General features: G+C 46.0%; 1 protein-coding gene across 2 annotated transcripts in view; it reads right to left on the bottom strand.

Annotated features, from left to right (window-relative positions):
- Positions 1-11,016, bottom strand: part of TOGARAM2 (TOG array regulator of axonemal microtubules 2) — a 39,903-nt gene extending 28,887 nt beyond the window's left edge. The window contains exons 1-8 of one of the 2 annotated variants that reach the window (XM_090031522.1): positions 10,950-11,016; positions 9,455-9,589; positions 8,607-8,798; positions 7,272-7,503; positions 5,262-5,453; positions 4,040-4,086; positions 1,970-2,160; positions 17-182 (exon numbers count right to left, since the gene is read on the bottom strand). In XM_090031522.1, the coding sequence (XP_089887648.1) occupies positions 17-182; positions 1,970-2,160; positions 4,040-4,086; positions 5,262-5,453; positions 7,272-7,503; positions 8,607-8,798; positions 9,455-9,589; positions 10,950-10,977 (1,183 nt within the window). In that variant the 5' untranslated portion in view covers positions 10,978-11,016. Of the gene's footprint in view, positions 1-16; positions 183-1,969; positions 2,161-4,039; positions 4,087-5,261; positions 5,457-7,271; positions 7,504-8,606; positions 8,901-9,454; positions 9,590-10,949 lie in introns of both variants that reach the window. The other variant, XM_090031521.1, reaches the window with a different exon arrangement.
- Positions 11,017-16,690: the final 5,674 nt, after the last annotated feature.

The following is a 16,690-nucleotide window of genomic DNA, read 5'->3' as shown; positions in this document are numbered from 1 at the left end:
TGTAGCAACCACTTACCTTCCTGAGCAATACCCCCAGGGTCCACACTCTGAAGTTGTTCCCGGAGCTGCAGGGACCTTTCCTTTTCCTTGTCTTTCTCCCTCTCTCGACACAAAAGCTCCATCTCTTTCATTTGCTTCTGACGCAATTTCTTCTGAGCCGACTTGGAGATGGTGACATGGATCTGGACACAGTGGGAATATATCATTATCATTTCATAGATGTTAGGGGCTGGAAGGGACCTTACAGATCATTGGGTCCAGCCCCCCTGCACTTCAGCAGGAAAGACTGCTGCGGTCAGATGACTCCAGCAAGATGGACGTCAAGATGCAGAGGGACATAAACACTCAGCACTTCACACTGTCCCAGCAGCAGGAATGCTGTGGTGCAATACCACAAAATTAGTTATGGTTCAGCCTACATCCGAGTACTTTTAGGCATAATGGGTGCATACAGATGTGCAGCTTCCAGGTCTAACTCGTGGCAATTCATAGAAATTGCCATGAGTTAAACTGATCCTTCTGACCCAACAGACATTAGCTATTGGATCAGAAGGGTGGAGGATTGGCTCCAATTTGGAGTGGACCCAGGGAGAGAGGCTATGTCTTCTCTTGGCTCTTTCCTTGGTTCTGGCTCCACTCTTGCAGCTTTGCGGCCGTCTCTGAAGGAGAGCGGGGAAAGGCAGGGACCAGTGGTTGTTTTGGGGTTCTCAGCCCCACTGGAGTGTGTGGGGGGGTGGGGGAGGAGATGGGTAGACTGGAGCCCACCCAAGGTGAGGAGCTCCAAGTCACCCACCTCCCCACTCCAGAAGGGCTGAAAAAAAATCCCAGAAGGGACCTTCCTCCCCTGCCTTTTCCTCCTCCCATCCAGAGACAGCAGCTCAGGCCAGGCTGCTGTTGCAACTGGAACAGACAAATTAATGAAGTTGCTCTGCTTTGGAGCATCTTCATTTGAACCCTCATACAATAAGCACTAATTTGTCAAGTGATCAGGGTGCTCTGCAGTCATGCTCTTCTGCTTTGGCACAGCATTAGAGCACTTTCAAGGGGCTGTTTGCATGACAAATGTCATTTCCATCTGCACCCAACTTCTCCCACATACAATTAAACTAAAAAAAGAGGTCTGGTCAAATTTAGAGGTATTCATTTACACCTCTGGAGGTCTAAGTGGCTGGAAAGTGAACAGATGGATTATACCTTGAAACAAGAAATGCAGCCAGCAAAAAGGTGCATGAAAAAGCAAGCTCCCTTATTTATTTTTAACCCTTTTAATTAGTTCCCCTCAGTATTGCCAGATTTGAAAAATGGAAATATCATGCTGGAAACTTAACATGATCGTACTTAATGAAACATTATCAGATGTTGCCAAAATGAAAGAAGATGCAGATGTAAGTGCTTTTTTTCACCCCTAATATGTGATCTATAAATAATAGCAAATATTTTGATCCTTTCACTCGCTGCCACCCCTTAGAATTTTAGTATCTCAGTTGGATTCTGTCATGTTTGCTCCCCTGTGCTGCTGTGCACCTGGCTTTAAGAGCTCAGGCACAAGCTCTCCATGTACATGAAAGACCGTACACATGGAACAAAATGCAAAGGCAATTTAAGGCCTTCTGAAGGCAGAAAACTGACCACACGTGAATATTTTCTTCTAAATGCAAGTGCGCTTTGGATTGCCCTGAACATGCATGCTTTGTGCAATGTTAGGTGTGAGAAAGGACTCTTTTAGTATAAACTAATTGCCATTAGCCAAACAATGATCTCTGCATCTCCTTTTTCAGTAAGAGCACACAGGCAATGTATGACTCCTCAACTGAGTTCCTTTGGGGCTGGAATCTCTGCAGAGGAGGTTTAGCATTTTCACAGCTATTTATCATTTATATTTATCTAGTGCCTGTGATCCCTAATATGCTAGGTGTGTATAATCAAAGAACCAAAAGGCCATTCCCATATCATAGAAATGAACACATACCCTTCCATTACTCTCCTTCCAGTCGTCGTCCTTCAAAAGCTTGGGACCCAGCAGGTGACCTGTCTCCTTGCCCTGGCTGAGGGAGAGTGTTGTCAAAGGCAGCAAAGGTTCTGGTGCATACCCAGTAGGCTTCAAGCCCACAATCAAGCCATTCTTGGGAGCAGCTAAAATGGGTGCCGAAGTTCTGAATTCTGAGGAATCAAGAACATATACAGATCTCAATGGGGAGATTTATACACTAGCATCCCCAGGCTGCTCAGATAGTGGTTTAGTTCTTCTCCTTTAAAAGTGGAATGTCTTTTCAAGTCCTTGAAATACAAATCTAGCAAACAAAGTACAGGGCCCAGTCCTCAGCGCCTAGCAAACAGCTATTTGCTATAAAAGGGTGCCAAGGAAAATTTTCACTCCGAAAAAGCAAACATTTTCCTCTATCCTCCCATCTCTTCAGACCTTAGCAAGGCATCTTTCTTTTCTCAGTTGATAATGATCTGTGTTCATCTGACCCTCTTACCTTCTGACATCCATAACTTTAGGTACAGATGCAAAAAAAAATCAAGGTTCCCTCCTCTTTATAGGAAAATGAAAAGGCTTTTTAACAGAAAAGTTTTGGGCTGCTGAAATATAAACATATAAAGAGCAGTGTCCAGAAAGCCACAATCAACTTCCCCGTAGTGAATTCATTATCAAAATTAGCAGTTCTGCCCCTGAAATTAGCACCTCTCTCAACCAGCTGCCCTGAGGGATGAGTGAGAAAGTTTCCTGTTAATGTGCTATAGCACAAGGCATTCTTATTCTCATTTACTCTCCATCTTAGCTGCTGAGTTCAGAGACTCAATCAATCCATACACTACTTCACAGATGATAGTTAACATCATGGGATAAATCAACCACAAAAAAAGGAATCAGGAATTGGTTTCATTAAATGATCCAGTCAACAACAAAAACAAAGATTGGTTGACCTTGCAGTTCATTGCTACCCTGAAAAGTATACCTATGCAAAAAATGTCAGCTTCTTACTCAGCAAATAGGTCCCTTGTTTTATTTAAAGTCATATTTCCATATTGCCATCAAAAAGAGTGGTCACTACCATTTATTACCCTTGCAGAGCTCATACAGCTCTGGAAGAATAAGCTGGATTCTAGTCCTTATGGCACACCAACACAAGTGTTCTAAACGCATGGAAAGCAATCTAACGAGGCTTGCACAGGGGTATCTGACACGCTCATTAAACTTACAGAACTGTTTGTCCTAATGAAGATGCATGAGAGAAGAATAATGCAGTCTGCCTTTCAGACCCCAGGTTGAGTTTAAAGGTCTGGCCATTAAGGGGGAAACAGATTTTTAATAGCAATTTAAGCACCTGTGATCAGCAAGGCAGACATGAAACCCACTCAGTGTTAGTTTTCCATATTCAATATTTAGAGTAAGACCTCATGTCAGAAGGTTGACATATTCAGGTCAGATAAGTAGTGCATAATCTGGATCTTTCTCCATGTCCCCTGGGGCCATAAAGCTGAGCTGGAAAAATCGCAAGGAGAACCTCTCATGGGGTTTCTGCTTCATCAGTGCACAAACAAGCAAAGCTCATCTAGCTGTTTTACAGCTTGACAAAGGCTCCATTTGGGGTTCATCCCAATTCTAAGCAAGGATTCTGGGGAGGTAGAAAGGGCAAGCAGGGGCATTTCTTCTGGTCTGACAGTTTCTCTCTTTCTCTAGCCTTCCATGGTGCTAGAAGCCATATGAAGAGATACACATTGGATGGTGTAGTTGAGATGAGAGTCGATGGGATGATTTCGACTTTGCTTATGAGCTTTGGGGGGGTGAATGACTCAAGCTCTGCCAATGAACACAGGAAGTTAAGCCTCATTCACAGTGGGCAAAGCCACATCACTGCCTCCAGAGCAGCTGGGCAAATTTTCTAAAGTTCCTCCCTCTACTAATAAAGAATTACAGAATTTTTTTGGTTCCCCACCCCCACATCAGGCCTTTGCCTGTCCCACATGAACTGGGATCCTGATGTTTGTTCTGAGATAAAATAACCGCACATTTGTTTGGGGTTTTTTTACATACCCAGAGATTTAAGAGTCTTTTCCTCAGTGCTGCTGTCTGGACTGGACCTTTAAACAAGCAAGTAGAAAAAAAAGACACGAGTAAATAGAGGAATACAGACCAGTTGAATGAAAGTGGGTTTTCTTACCTGAGCCACCATGACCTAGCAGGAAGTTTAACTCATAGACCTCACATTCTGTTGGCAACCACTTTATAACAACCATTACTTCCCTCCGTCGGTAAATTTACATTAGAGGCAAACCTGTTTTGACTGAAACCACTGGATCAGATCCTTAGCTTCAGGCTTTCTGTACCCAGTTTAGTTCAGGAAGGAGAGGCATCAAAGCAGGTCACCAGCCATTAGGCAGGTCCAAAGGCTCAAATAAGTGAAGCTACATTTAAACTGGTGTGACAGAGGAGAATCGAGCTTCATCTGTTCAGGAGTGAAATCAGATTATATTCTTCTCAAAATAAAATTATTCTCCACATCAATTTGTGGATATGAACCTAGCAAGGATAGTCAGGTGAGTATTGTAATGAAGTATATACATTGCAGCTCCAACCACTTTTTATTTATTGTTACATCAAGAATACAACTGACAACTAGATTTCCCTAAGTACAGAAGCCAGACGTATAAATGGATATCATCCTATCTATTGTGCATATTAATGTTTTAAATTATTGCCTACCCCCCTGCACCTGAGATCTCAGAGCATAATAAAAATATTAACAAACAGAGCCTCCCAACTTCACTGATTAACTGTGCAGTGAGATGTAGGCAAGTATTGGAGCTCTCATTTTACGATGAGGAGACAAAGGCCCAGAAGTATCAAAGCCTACCTCTACAGGAGAGGCTTCTGCCTTTCACAGTTAAATATCCAACTGCTGATATATGCCCTGCAAATTATTGTAGGTACAGATGTCTGCAAACCGAAAAGTGCCTCAGAGCTGGAAAACAGACTGAGGTCCACCTGAAGCTTGGTTCACAAACGTCTGGCCCAAGATTACAAAGTGAATTACTGGCAAAAGCAGAAGTAGAACCCAGAAGTCCTGGCTCCTACTCCTAATGTCCAACCACCATACCATGCTTCTGTAAATATGGCATAACTTTTTCATGATAGATGTACGGTGCACAGCATGTATATTTTGGGAAGCTAGCTGTGAAAATAAAAATCTCTTTAAATAAGATCTACATGAAAGAAGTTATAATGAACAGGAAGAAGATCCTAGGCAGAGTTTTACCTTATCTCAAGAGAGTCTTCTGCAGACAGACTCACTGGATCTAGTTGCTGAGCACCTGGAAGAGGCATTGGAGTAGTGCCAAGGTCTCCATTGGCTGGTCTTGCTGATTTAGGGATAGGGGGGATCAGAGCAGCTCCTAAAGACTTCTTCATCTTCTCATCATTGCACTGCAAGTACTGGAGGGAAGCACGGCAATGGAAGAGTCCAGGGCCCAAGAAATTAAAGTTCAGATTAAACCAGTACCCTTATCCATGATCTTACCAGTAACTGAATCCTACTTTGTCAGTGTGCAGAGGCAAGTAAGGTTAAGGGGCAAAGGCTGCTGAGATAACGTGAGCACTGACAGGAATTCATTCTGTTGGGCTATTGAGAAGATATCCTTACAGCAATGTATTGGAGGCAGAGTGGCTAAGGCATGAGCAGGCCAGAATGTAACTCGCTGCAACAGAAAGTGCACCTTTTCTTTCACAGCAGAGGGTGGGGGGAGAAAGCCTTTACTTTCCACCAAGAACGGATAGCATCCCTCTGCCCAGCATCTGGGACAGGGGAAGCAAAGGGAAAGCAGCAGAAATACCATTGTTCCACTCTGCTTCCCATCTGTCTATGTATCTTCACGTTGCACATGCCTGCAGCAGTCTCAGAGCACCCTCTGCCTGCCTTAGCACATGCCTGCCATCTCCCTGCTTAGTCGGCAGAGTTTCTGGGGTGTTCTTGCTCTTTTAGCCTTTCTGACAGCAGTGAAATGAATTTGGCTTGCAGTCCCCTGGCTGTATCTTGAACACCTCTCAAACATCGCTGTCTTCCATCCAATTTTCTACAACTCATTTCACATTCTGTCAAAGCCTGCTGCTCTAAAGTCCATAATTTTTCTATTACTGCCCTTTCCGCAGACCCTCGTCAGCGTTCAGCCCAGATAATAATGGGATCTTGGGTCTCTAGTTGCTCTCCACCTCCCAGCTAATTTATCATATCTGGCTCATTGTCAGTTGCTAACTCCAAAGCAGCCTCTTGCTTTGCTGTTGGTACAACGTTCTATGTAAGCAGACCCTCCTGGCCTATCTGTTGACCTAACAGAACTATTTTATTTGGGCTGGACCTCCTTTTGGATCATCTGTATCTTGGCAAAGACTGATAGGAGGGAAGGGATGGAGAGGGAGATATACATGCTGTGGTTTTCCCATCAGTCACTTCATGGTTAATGGCACTCCAGAAAACCCAACCAGGGTACTCCAGGGATGGCTTCGTCCCTATACCTAGATACCTGCGATCCCATCTGCTAGCCTTCGATAGATTTCTGTCATTTGCCAAAATATTTCCTAATCACCCTTCTTCCCTCATCTCACAAGGCAGAACCGAAATTTCTGCAACTGCTGTCAGCCCTGCAGGACCACATTTGAGAGATGTTACAGATGGAGCCATCCACTTGGTTCCAGTCAGTTGCCCTGGTGGCAGCCCACTGAAGGGAACATAGCTATACTAAGGCCACAGAGAACCTAATTTGAACTCTAGGCACTTTATCATAGGTGATGATGCTCATGACAGAAATAACTCATCTGAACATGTAGATTCCAAGTTGAGCCTGCAGGGACAGTCCCCACAGCAAATACCTTCTTGCATCTAAATTGAATCACTGTGAAATAAAAGTCATTTGGTTTGCAGTCCATCTCTGCTGGATCTTTTGCACTTTTAAAACAAGGAGGACCCACGTGGCACACATTTATGAACAGGGTAGGCATATGCAAAGAGCTGTACTGACCATCTAATTTGTTGCTCCTCAGCAAATACCCTGAGGACCACTAGTGAGTTCACACATTAGTTAAAGGTACATTACCCTTTGCAAATGCAATACAGAGGCTAAGATTTTAGTAACTAAACTATGCCATTCTTGGACTTCTACCATGATCCTGAACTTTTAACAAATTATATGAATATTTTAGATCTCTTGCCTGGTATGTAATAAAGCACAAAAGAAATCCAGTCAGGTATGTTTTAGTTTTCTTCTGCATATTTACCTCCTGGGAAGCTGGCAGCAGCTCAGCGCAACTGTTGCTACTGCTCCAGTTGTCTGTGCTATTCTCCAAGTTTTTTTGCTCCTTTTCATTTGGTCTATTGGCCTCTGGGGAGGTTGGGATACTCTGAATGGGAGGCATGGGCTTGGAAGTTATCAGCAACCGTTGGGAAGCAGATCTGGAAACAGCTGGCTTCAGGGTAGCCCCCTTAGGGTCACTGGAGTCAGACAAACCTGCAAAGCAAACATATATTTCACAGATTTTTAGGGTCAGAAGGGACCTCAGTAAGATCATTGAATCCAACTCCCTGCCCTGGGCAGGAAAGAGCGCAGGTGCTTGTCCAGTCTCTTCTTAAAGTCCTCCAGGGTAGGGGAGAGCACCACCTCCCTTGGAAGCCCGTTCCAGATTCTGGCAACCCTTACTGTGAAGTTCTTTCTGATGCCCAATCTAAATCTGGTCCCTGTCAGTTTGTGGCCGTTTCTAGTCACCCCCAGGGGCGCCCTGGTAAATAGACAATCTCCTAATTCTTTGCTGCCCCCTGTAATGAATTTGTGGATGGCCACAAGATCACCTCTCAGCCTTCTCTTGGGGAGGCTGAAGAGAGCCAGGCCCCTCAATCTCTCCCCATAGGGCCTTACCTGCAGGCCCCTAACCTTCCAAGTAGCTTCTCTTTTTCAGAGGAGGGCAGCACTTTAGAACAAAAGTAACTGATTTTGAACTCCCAATGAGGTAGTTTTCTCAGAAACTTGTACCCAACCAAAGGGTAAGAATTGTGCTTCTTTGAACACATTCTGGTGGAAAGCCCACAGCCATCTGCAGCTGAGGACAGTCAGACCCTGGCATTCCCAATGAGATACCCAAAGGAATACAAAGGTTCTCTGGGATCCCCTCTCCTGTTTGAAAGGTGAAAGATCTGGAATCACATGGATTAAGACACGTCATACACCAAAATTTTGCCTCCTGTGGAGCAACAGAAAAGCTAAAACAGGTGAATGAAACAGAGCAAGGGAGGAGGATTAGGATGCCAGGTACAAGGTGAAAGGACAATCCAACCAAAGCACTGGCTCCAGAGTTGTAAAGCTTCATTACGTCAAGCAGTAATATGTTCAGGGATGAGCACTTGTCTTTTTTTCTTTCCAGAAACCAGATCCTTCTCATTTGTGTCCCTCCAAAATATTGCATTTGCCTTCTCAAACAGGATCTGTTTAGCCAAGCCATGTACATCACACCAGTGTTCTGGGTACACCCAGGACATTGCTAGAACTTGAGTTCAGCACTTATCAGTGGCATGGAAAGGTTTCGTATCATCAGGGATAGCAGACAAATGCAGTTTTACCTTTAGGTGGTGCCAACAGGCCTTCAGACATCCTCCTCTTCTTGAGCTTATCCTTGATTTGGGAAGTCTCCACGGCTGCACTACTCACCTCCAGTTCTCTGGGATCATGTTTCAAGGCTGGACAGGGAATCTGAGATGCATCACCTGGGGCTGCAGTGTCCAGATGCTGAAGACTGCTCTGGCTGTCCCAACCTACCAGAGGGGAAATGGCCCTGAAATAAGGTGGATTCCCATCTCCACCCCATATACAAGATTGCTTCTTCATCTGAGCATTTAATACAGACTGAAGAGAGACTGAAAAACCAAATGGAAGAGAAGGGCTGAGCAAGTCAACCTCACTCTTAAATCAGTCAGTCTATTCTGGGCAGCTGTTTTATTCTAGTTTCATAAGGTAATTGATTTTTAGGTTGGGTTCAGATAAAAAAAAAAATATTGTGAATCTAGTACCTGGATTGTCTGGCCTGGAAGGAGAGAATAAAGGCACCAGCTCTAACTATGAGCGAGGAATACCATCTTAAGGTCCTTGGCTACTGAGACTGAGAATTGGGATTCCAGCAGTGGTGCTGGTTTTTGTTCATAGGAATCCAGACACATGGTCTGAGAATTAGGACTGACTCCCCTAATCATTGAGCTTCTTACTATTTTCTGGCTGGGCTTCAAGAAGAGGGAGGGGTGATTACACCTGTGCTCAGCAAGCCCCTGCGTCTGAAATGAACATATAGACTTGTCGTGGCAAATGAAGACTAGAAAGATTGATTTGGACAGCAAAGCTGTTAGAGCATCCCTCATTCCCTGCAGTCAGGTTTGGAGGGTTAGGTTTCCATTTGGCCTGGACCATGGGTCCTTACCTTCTTCTGCTGCTGTCCATCTGCTTCCACATAATTGCAAATTTGAATCAACACTTCCCCCTCGCAATGACCTGCATCTGGGTTTGACTTTGGGGACACTCCCACAGTACACCGCAACAGGGGCCTGGAATTTAGCTATAAAACAACAACAGGAAAAATTACACAAGCATGTAGCATTCAAAAAAAGAGGAGGAAAAAAAAAAAAAGACTGTTCCTTTTCATGCATTATGGTCAGATACACCAAGCTAAATCTAGGGACCTGGCTCATGCAAAATTCCCTTTGGATTCAGTCCATCTTATCTAGCTTGGCATTTATATCAAGCTAATTGCCGTGGTACCTGACTGCCTTGTAAAATTACATAAACCCTTGTTAATGGTCTGCCCAAAGACCTAGGCTTTCTCTCCTCTCCTGGTGAAGGGGTAGCTGAACCTTCAAAATGTGAGACTTTTACAAAATTCAGTTTGGAGGGAGTTCACAAAACAAGTTCCAAAATTCTTTGTGTCTCCATGATTTAAACCTCAGATGTTCCCCTCTCCCCAAGAGAGATCCTATTAAAATAAAAAAGACACAGTTAATAACTCATATGTTTCTAGCTGGGAAAAGGATCTGTGCTCAGTTAGAAGTGGAAGTTGTATGTGACAAACTTGTTTCCATAATACAAATTATTCATTCAACTGTTCACCCCTGTCCCTTACTTCTCCATTTCCATCCCTTCTAGTTCCAGAAAAATGCTCTCTACTATCTTTTCCACTTTTCATCTCAAAGATTCCACAAGACAACATACACCCAAGTAAAGTTCGAATTAAGCTTTCCAAATCCATGATACTGTGGAAGGTACAAAGTCTGGAAAGATGCTTCCCCATTGTTCATCTTGACCACCATTTCCCATCCTTCCCACATCCCAGGTCAGGCCTAAATACCCTGACATTGACAGGCATTGACAGCCTTTTGAGAGTAGAAAAAGGCTGCCAGACGTACCCAGTATAGCCAGAAGCCCTACTGCCTATCTTGCCATATAGAGTTTGTACATGTACCACAGGCATTGGTGTTTGTGAGGCAGGACGCAAGCCTTTGGGAGTTAATTTCCTCTGGGCAAACGCTGAGCAAGTTGAATAGCAGGAAGCCCCATAGTGGAGATGTTTTCTCTGCAAAACTTTACTACCTTGAAATACCACCTCTGTAGAGTCTCTCTTACTCACCTTTGGCTTTTTTCCCCCTCTGCTTCCCCCTACCTCCTCCCCTCACCCCGCCTTTCCTGCTTTACCTTTTGTTCTCCTAATTTCTACCTATTTACATTCTCACTGACATCCTGCCACACTTGTAGCCTCTCTCATTCCTTGGAGTCTCAGAACAGCAGAGACGCCCTATGCCTGATGAAGGGCAACTGCCTGAAAGCTTGCTGAGAACTTTTTTCCAACTACTCAGTTGGTCCGATAAAAGATATCACATCTACTCAAAGAACCTTGCCTGCCATGGTCAAGTCCAGTCTTTTACCTGCTGTGAAATCCCCATAGGCTGCCATGAGTGTAGGAAAACCTCTCTTCAGCTGAGAGGCTGTTTGCTGTAGTGCTCCGCACTCAACCGGCTGGTAACAGTGGCCGTGATACTGGCTTCCTGTAACATCCAGAGGCCTGCATGGAAAAAACACCACCGCCACTAACACAGGTGCCAAACTTCATTCCCTTGAGAGTGGCCTAATAATATTCTTGCTTGGCACATGTTAGAAAGCTGGCAAAATCAAAGAAGAAGGTAAAAACCACAAGCCCAATGGCTCAAAGCCATATTTGAACTGCACGTTCACCACCTGTTGGCAAACCCTTTTGCAGGCAGTTTGAGTACTTCTGAAGAAACTGTTGTCAGCAGGTCCATATCTAGCCTATGGGGTGAGGAGAAAGGACAATACAGAGGCAGGGTGTTATTCCTGGGAGGGTTGAAGTAGGAGCATCCAGAGAACAGCAGAAGCAATTGTTATTAAATCTTTGAAATAAGGGCCCCAATTTACATCTACGTACTGTAATTGCACTGCAGCCTTGTATCAAGGCTTATTGCAATGCAATGTAAGGAGAGGTTTAGAGGGCTATGTTAATTAAAAATTAATTTAACTGAATTTTAACATCAGGGAAAGGTGCCCGATTAACTACCCTCAAGTCTTTTCTGTATCTAGACCCTGGTTATCAAGCTTCCCTCCTTCCCATACTTCCTGTCTATCCTGATTTAGAATGAGGGAGTAGATCCGCTTTCATGGCCCATTCATGCTGAATATTTCAGCTAGAGCTCAAACCAGAACCCCAAGTCTTTTGAATTCATCAGCAAATAGACAGAAAAACTGCCATTAAACAAACGAATGAACATTTACAGTGCCCCCCCAGCAGCATTTACTGTACTTCAGAGTAAGAAATACTAGGCAAAAGTCAAATACCACAACACAGTCAATGCTGGCTTTTATTGGAGACAACTGTATGTACATGCACAAAAAAAATACACCACATATGCACTCACACATGCACATTCACATAAACACATACTTCCTAACATTTCAAAAGTTTTAGGGACAATACTGGAAGAATACCAAAGCCCAAGGCTAATAAATGCTAATAGTAGCCTAAAGGCTACTACTAATTCAAGGCTAATAAAAATCTGCATTTGCCAATTACATTTAATTTTAGTCCAATTCTTTCCTTTATAGATTTCATAGACATTAGGGCGGAAAGGGACCTCGGAAGATCATGGAGTCCAGCCCCCTGCCCTGGCACAGGAAGTCAGCTGGGGTCATAGGATCCCAGCAAGATAAGCATCCAATTTGCTCCTGAAGGTGTTCAATGTAGGTGCTTGAACCACCTCCAATGGCAGGCTGTTCCAGACCTTGGGGGCTCGGACAGTAAAGAAATTCTTCCTTATGTCCAGCCTGAAACGGTCTTGCAGGAGTTTGTGACCGTTCGACCTCGTCATCCCTTGGGGCGTTCTGGTGAACAAACGTTCCCCCAGATCCTGGTGGTCACCCCCGATAAACTTATAGGTGGCCATCAGATCACCCCTGAGCCTATGCTTTTCCAGGCTAAACAGCCCCATGGCTCTCAGCCTGTCATTGTAAGGTCTGTTTTCCTGACCTCTGGTCATGTGTGTGGCTCTTCTCTGGACTCTCTCAAGCTTCTCCACATCCTTTTTGAATTGTGGAGCCCAAAACTGGACGCAGTACTCCAGCTGCAGCCTCACCAAGGCCAAGTACAAGGGGAGAATGACGTCCTGGGATTTGCTTGAGAAGCATCTATGGATGCAAGCCAGCGTTTTGGTCGCTTTACTGGCCGCAGCTATCGCATTGCAGGCTCATGTTCATCTTGTGGTCAATGATGACCCCCAAGTCTCTTTCTTCCATAGTGCTAGCCAGCATAGCACTGCCAAGCCGATAAGGATGCTGCAGGTTTTTCTTCCCAGGGTGGAGAACCTTGCATTTTTCGGTGTTAAACACCATCAGATTCTCATCCACCCATTTGCTGAGCCTGTCCAGGTTGGCCCTCCTGTCTTTTAGTGTGGATGCTTTGCCCCAAAGTTTGGTGTCATCAGTGAACTTGGCCAGTCCACTCCTGACTCCAATGTCCACATCATTAATGAAGATGTTGAACAATATGGGTCTAAGGACAGAGCCTTGGGCGACCCCACTGATCACAGGACACCATGATGAGTAACTTCCATCTATTACTACCCTCTGGGTCTGACCACAGAGCCAATTTTCCAGCCAGCAGATCATGGCAGACCCGACGCCACAATTGGCCAGTTTCACCAAGAGGTGATCATGGGATACCAGATCGAAGGCTTTTTTGAAGTCAAGATATATGACATCAATCTCTTCTCCCTTGTCCAGGTGATAGGTCACCTGGTCACAGAAGGAAATGAGATTGGTCAAGACCTACCCACAACAGACCCATGCTGGCTATCCCTTAGGATGCTGGCATTGGCCAGTCCATTAAGGATGGCCTCTTTAATAAACTTTTCTAAGATCTTTCCCAGGGTAGAAGTCAGGCTGATGGGCCTGTAGTTAGCCGGATCCACTTTCCTCCCTTTCTTGAAGATAGGCACCACATTGGCCTTCTTCCAGTCTTCGGGCACTACACCAGAGCGCCAGGAGTTCTCCAAGATCGGTGCCAGGGGCTGGGCTATGATGCTCGCCAGCTCCTTGAGTACCCTGGGGTGCAGATTGTCAGGGCCGGCTGACTTGAAGATAGCCAGCTTCTCAAGGTGTTCCTTCATGAGGTCAGCATTAATGGAGGGCAGGGGATCTCCCTCACCCAGACCTCCCTGTCCCATAGCGGGCATGGGTGTCCCATGGGACTGATGAAAGACCGACGCAAAGTACCCAATTTAATAGGTTGGCTTTTTCCTGGGCATCAGTTGCCCCATCTGTTTCAGCAGGGGTCCAATGTTGCCCTTGAATTTTTATTGTCCTTTTTATCATTTGTGTAAATCAAAAGAATAAATACATGCTTTTGGGCTGTTCCATTCCCCCGTGCTTTGGCTCCTTACTGCTGTAAGTTGTCACAGTGCATTTTTTTGAGTCTGTGGGTGGGATTTTCAAGAGCACTCAACACTGGATGAACCGTTCCAGTGAAACCCAGGGGAGTTCTATAATTAAATTCTGTAGTTAAGAAGTAAGCCAAAGCAGAGTGGTTTTAAAAATCTTATTCTACCTCTTCCTCATAGACCAGAGGCTGGCAAGTATTTTGGCTGAAGGGCTGCTTAATGAGTTTTGGTGAGCAAAAGTAGCCCCACCCCTTGACAGGTGTCTCTCTCCCTGGTTGTTATTTTGGGACCAGAAGTCCCACCCCCTAACCTTTGCTACCAGAAGTCCCTCCCCTTGCCCCAGAAGTACTCCTTTTGGGAAGGGGGTTTACTATCTTGGAACTGGAAAAAAACACAAATTGTATACTAAAACTCAAACATCCGCAATACCATATTATACTTTTATTTTAAAAAGATATTTGCATCCTGATTTGTGTGTGTTTGCTTAGTGTATGTAGAGGTGATTGTATAACAGCTCAAAATAAAGTCTTACTCCTGTATATTACAGGGTTATAGGTATGGGGTGTGTTGGGGGGCTGTGGGCATGTGTGGATGGTTATGGGGGATTTGTGGGGGTTGTTTTTTCAGGGATGCGCTGTTGTGTGGGTGGGTATGGCATTTGTGGAGGGGGAGGGAGGTTAGGGGTGTGTGGGGGGGGTGCAAATATGTATGGGGAGGTGTGCATGTAGTGACTGCTGCAAGAAGTACTGGATGGCAGTGAAGGAGAGGGACTGCTTTTCCGCCATGCTGAGTATGCTTCTGCCCCTCCAGCATTGCTTTTGTTGCAGCTGTTCAGCATGACCAGGCAAGTCCACAGCAGGTATGGGGTGGGTCAGGGCTGCTCATGGGTCTCCACTAGTACTGTAGGGCTGCTGCTGCCTAGAAAGGTAGTCTGGTGCAGAGCTTCCCCAACCCTACTGCATACCCAGGGGGCAGCAGGATGCATCATGGCTGGACGGTGCCTGGGCCAAGCAGGACTAGGGGACCAGCCATGGGCTGGACAAATCCCTTTTGCGGGCCATATTTTGGCCACTTCCATCTTAGATTGTAAGCAATCGTTCAAAATATCTAAGTAAAATGCAGTAAAAAAGCTCAATGTGACCACTGAAGTCCCAGTGATAAACTGAAGAGCAATCTTTGGATTACTGAAGTAATAGCAGCAAAAGATGTAATCAGGGACTGTGAGCAGGAGATAGATTCCTACTGCCAGGCCCTTCTCCACTGGGAGCCGGAGGGTAGACCATGGTTTCCCTCCAGGACAAGAGAGGACTACGGGACCTCCCACTCTGTCCAGTCAGGGGCATGGACCAAGGTGGTCAAGGCCGCTGCCCCGCCGGAGCTTAGCAACAGGTATGAACCTCTTGCTGCTCCAGCAGAGCCTGCTGAGTTGCCAGCTCCCGCAGGCAACACAGGCTCAACTGCAGCTACCGCCCTTGCTCTCCCCAAGACAAAACATAAGGTTTTTGTTGTGGGAGACTCCATCCTGAGGGGGATTCAGGGGGTAATCTGCCTCCCCGACCCCTTAGCCCAGGAAGTCTGCTGCTTCCCGGGGGCCCGCATCCGGGACATTGCGGAGAGGATCCCTAAGCTCCTCCAGCCCACAGACCACTATCCTATGGTCCTTATTCATGTGGGCACCAATGACACAGCTCCCAGCTGGGTCATGAGGTGCTACAGGGATTTGGGAGCGGGGCTAAAGGGTCTGGGGGCACAGGTGGTGTTCTCGTCGATCCTCCAAGTCTTGGGCTATGGGCTGAGGAGGGAGAGGAGGATCCACATAGTTAACCAAAGACTGCGGCGCTGGTGTCATAGAGAAGGCTTTGGCTTCGATGACCACAGCCCGCTCTTTGTCGAGAGAGGCAGCGAGCTGCTGGGAAGAGATGGCCTCCACCTCTCTCCCCTGGGGAGGAGGCTCTTCTCAGCCAGACTGGCTGACCTGCTCCATCAGGCTTTAAACTAAGTCCACTGGGGGACGGGGGCACTACCACCACCGCTGGCCTGCTGAGTGACCCTTGCCAAGCCAGCAGGCCAAGGCACTTAAGGGAGCCCACCCCTGCCCCAGTCCTGGTACAATCTGTGGGCAAGGCAAAAGCCCCTAAGGGCACACTTGTCTGCCTGTACACAAATGCCAGGAGCTTGGGGAATAAGCAGGAGGAGGTCATCCTCCTGCTCAATGCAAATAATTATGATGTCATAGGGATAACGGAGACCTGGTGGGACTCCACCCATGACTGGACCTCAGGTATAGAGAGCTATACCCTGTACAGGAGGGCTAGTGTGTGTAGATAAAAGGGGCAGGGGTGTAGCTCTCTGTTAAGGAAAGCTACCTGTCCCTGCAAGCTGATATTGGCAATGAGGGTGGATGACTGGAGACCCTCTGGGTTAAAATCTGTGGGAACACAGCACAGGGGACACAATGGTGGGAGTCTACTACAGATCTCCCACCGAAAGTCCTGAGCTTGACCAGAGTTTGACTGGGAACTGGCTGAGGCCACATGCTCCAGGACCATGGTCGTCATGGGTGACTTTGATTACCCAGACATCTCATGGGAGAATCACTCAGCAAAATCCAAGCAGTCGCAAAGCTTCCTCTCCTGCGTGGATGACCTCTACCTGGCTCAAGAAGTCTATGGGCCAACGAGAGGCGAAGCGCTGCTCCACCTGATACTGGCTACTGGGGA

Source organism: Crocodylus siamensis, chromosome 1 (assembly GCF_052110815.1).
Source record: "Crocodylus siamensis isolate JL-2025a chromosome 1, ASM5211081v1, whole genome shotgun sequence".
Taxonomy (NCBI): domain Eukaryota; kingdom Metazoa; phylum Chordata; order Crocodylia; family Crocodylidae; genus Crocodylus; species Crocodylus siamensis.
Note: the sequence above shows the minus strand (reverse complement) of the source record. Positions and strands in the feature narration are given on the sequence as shown.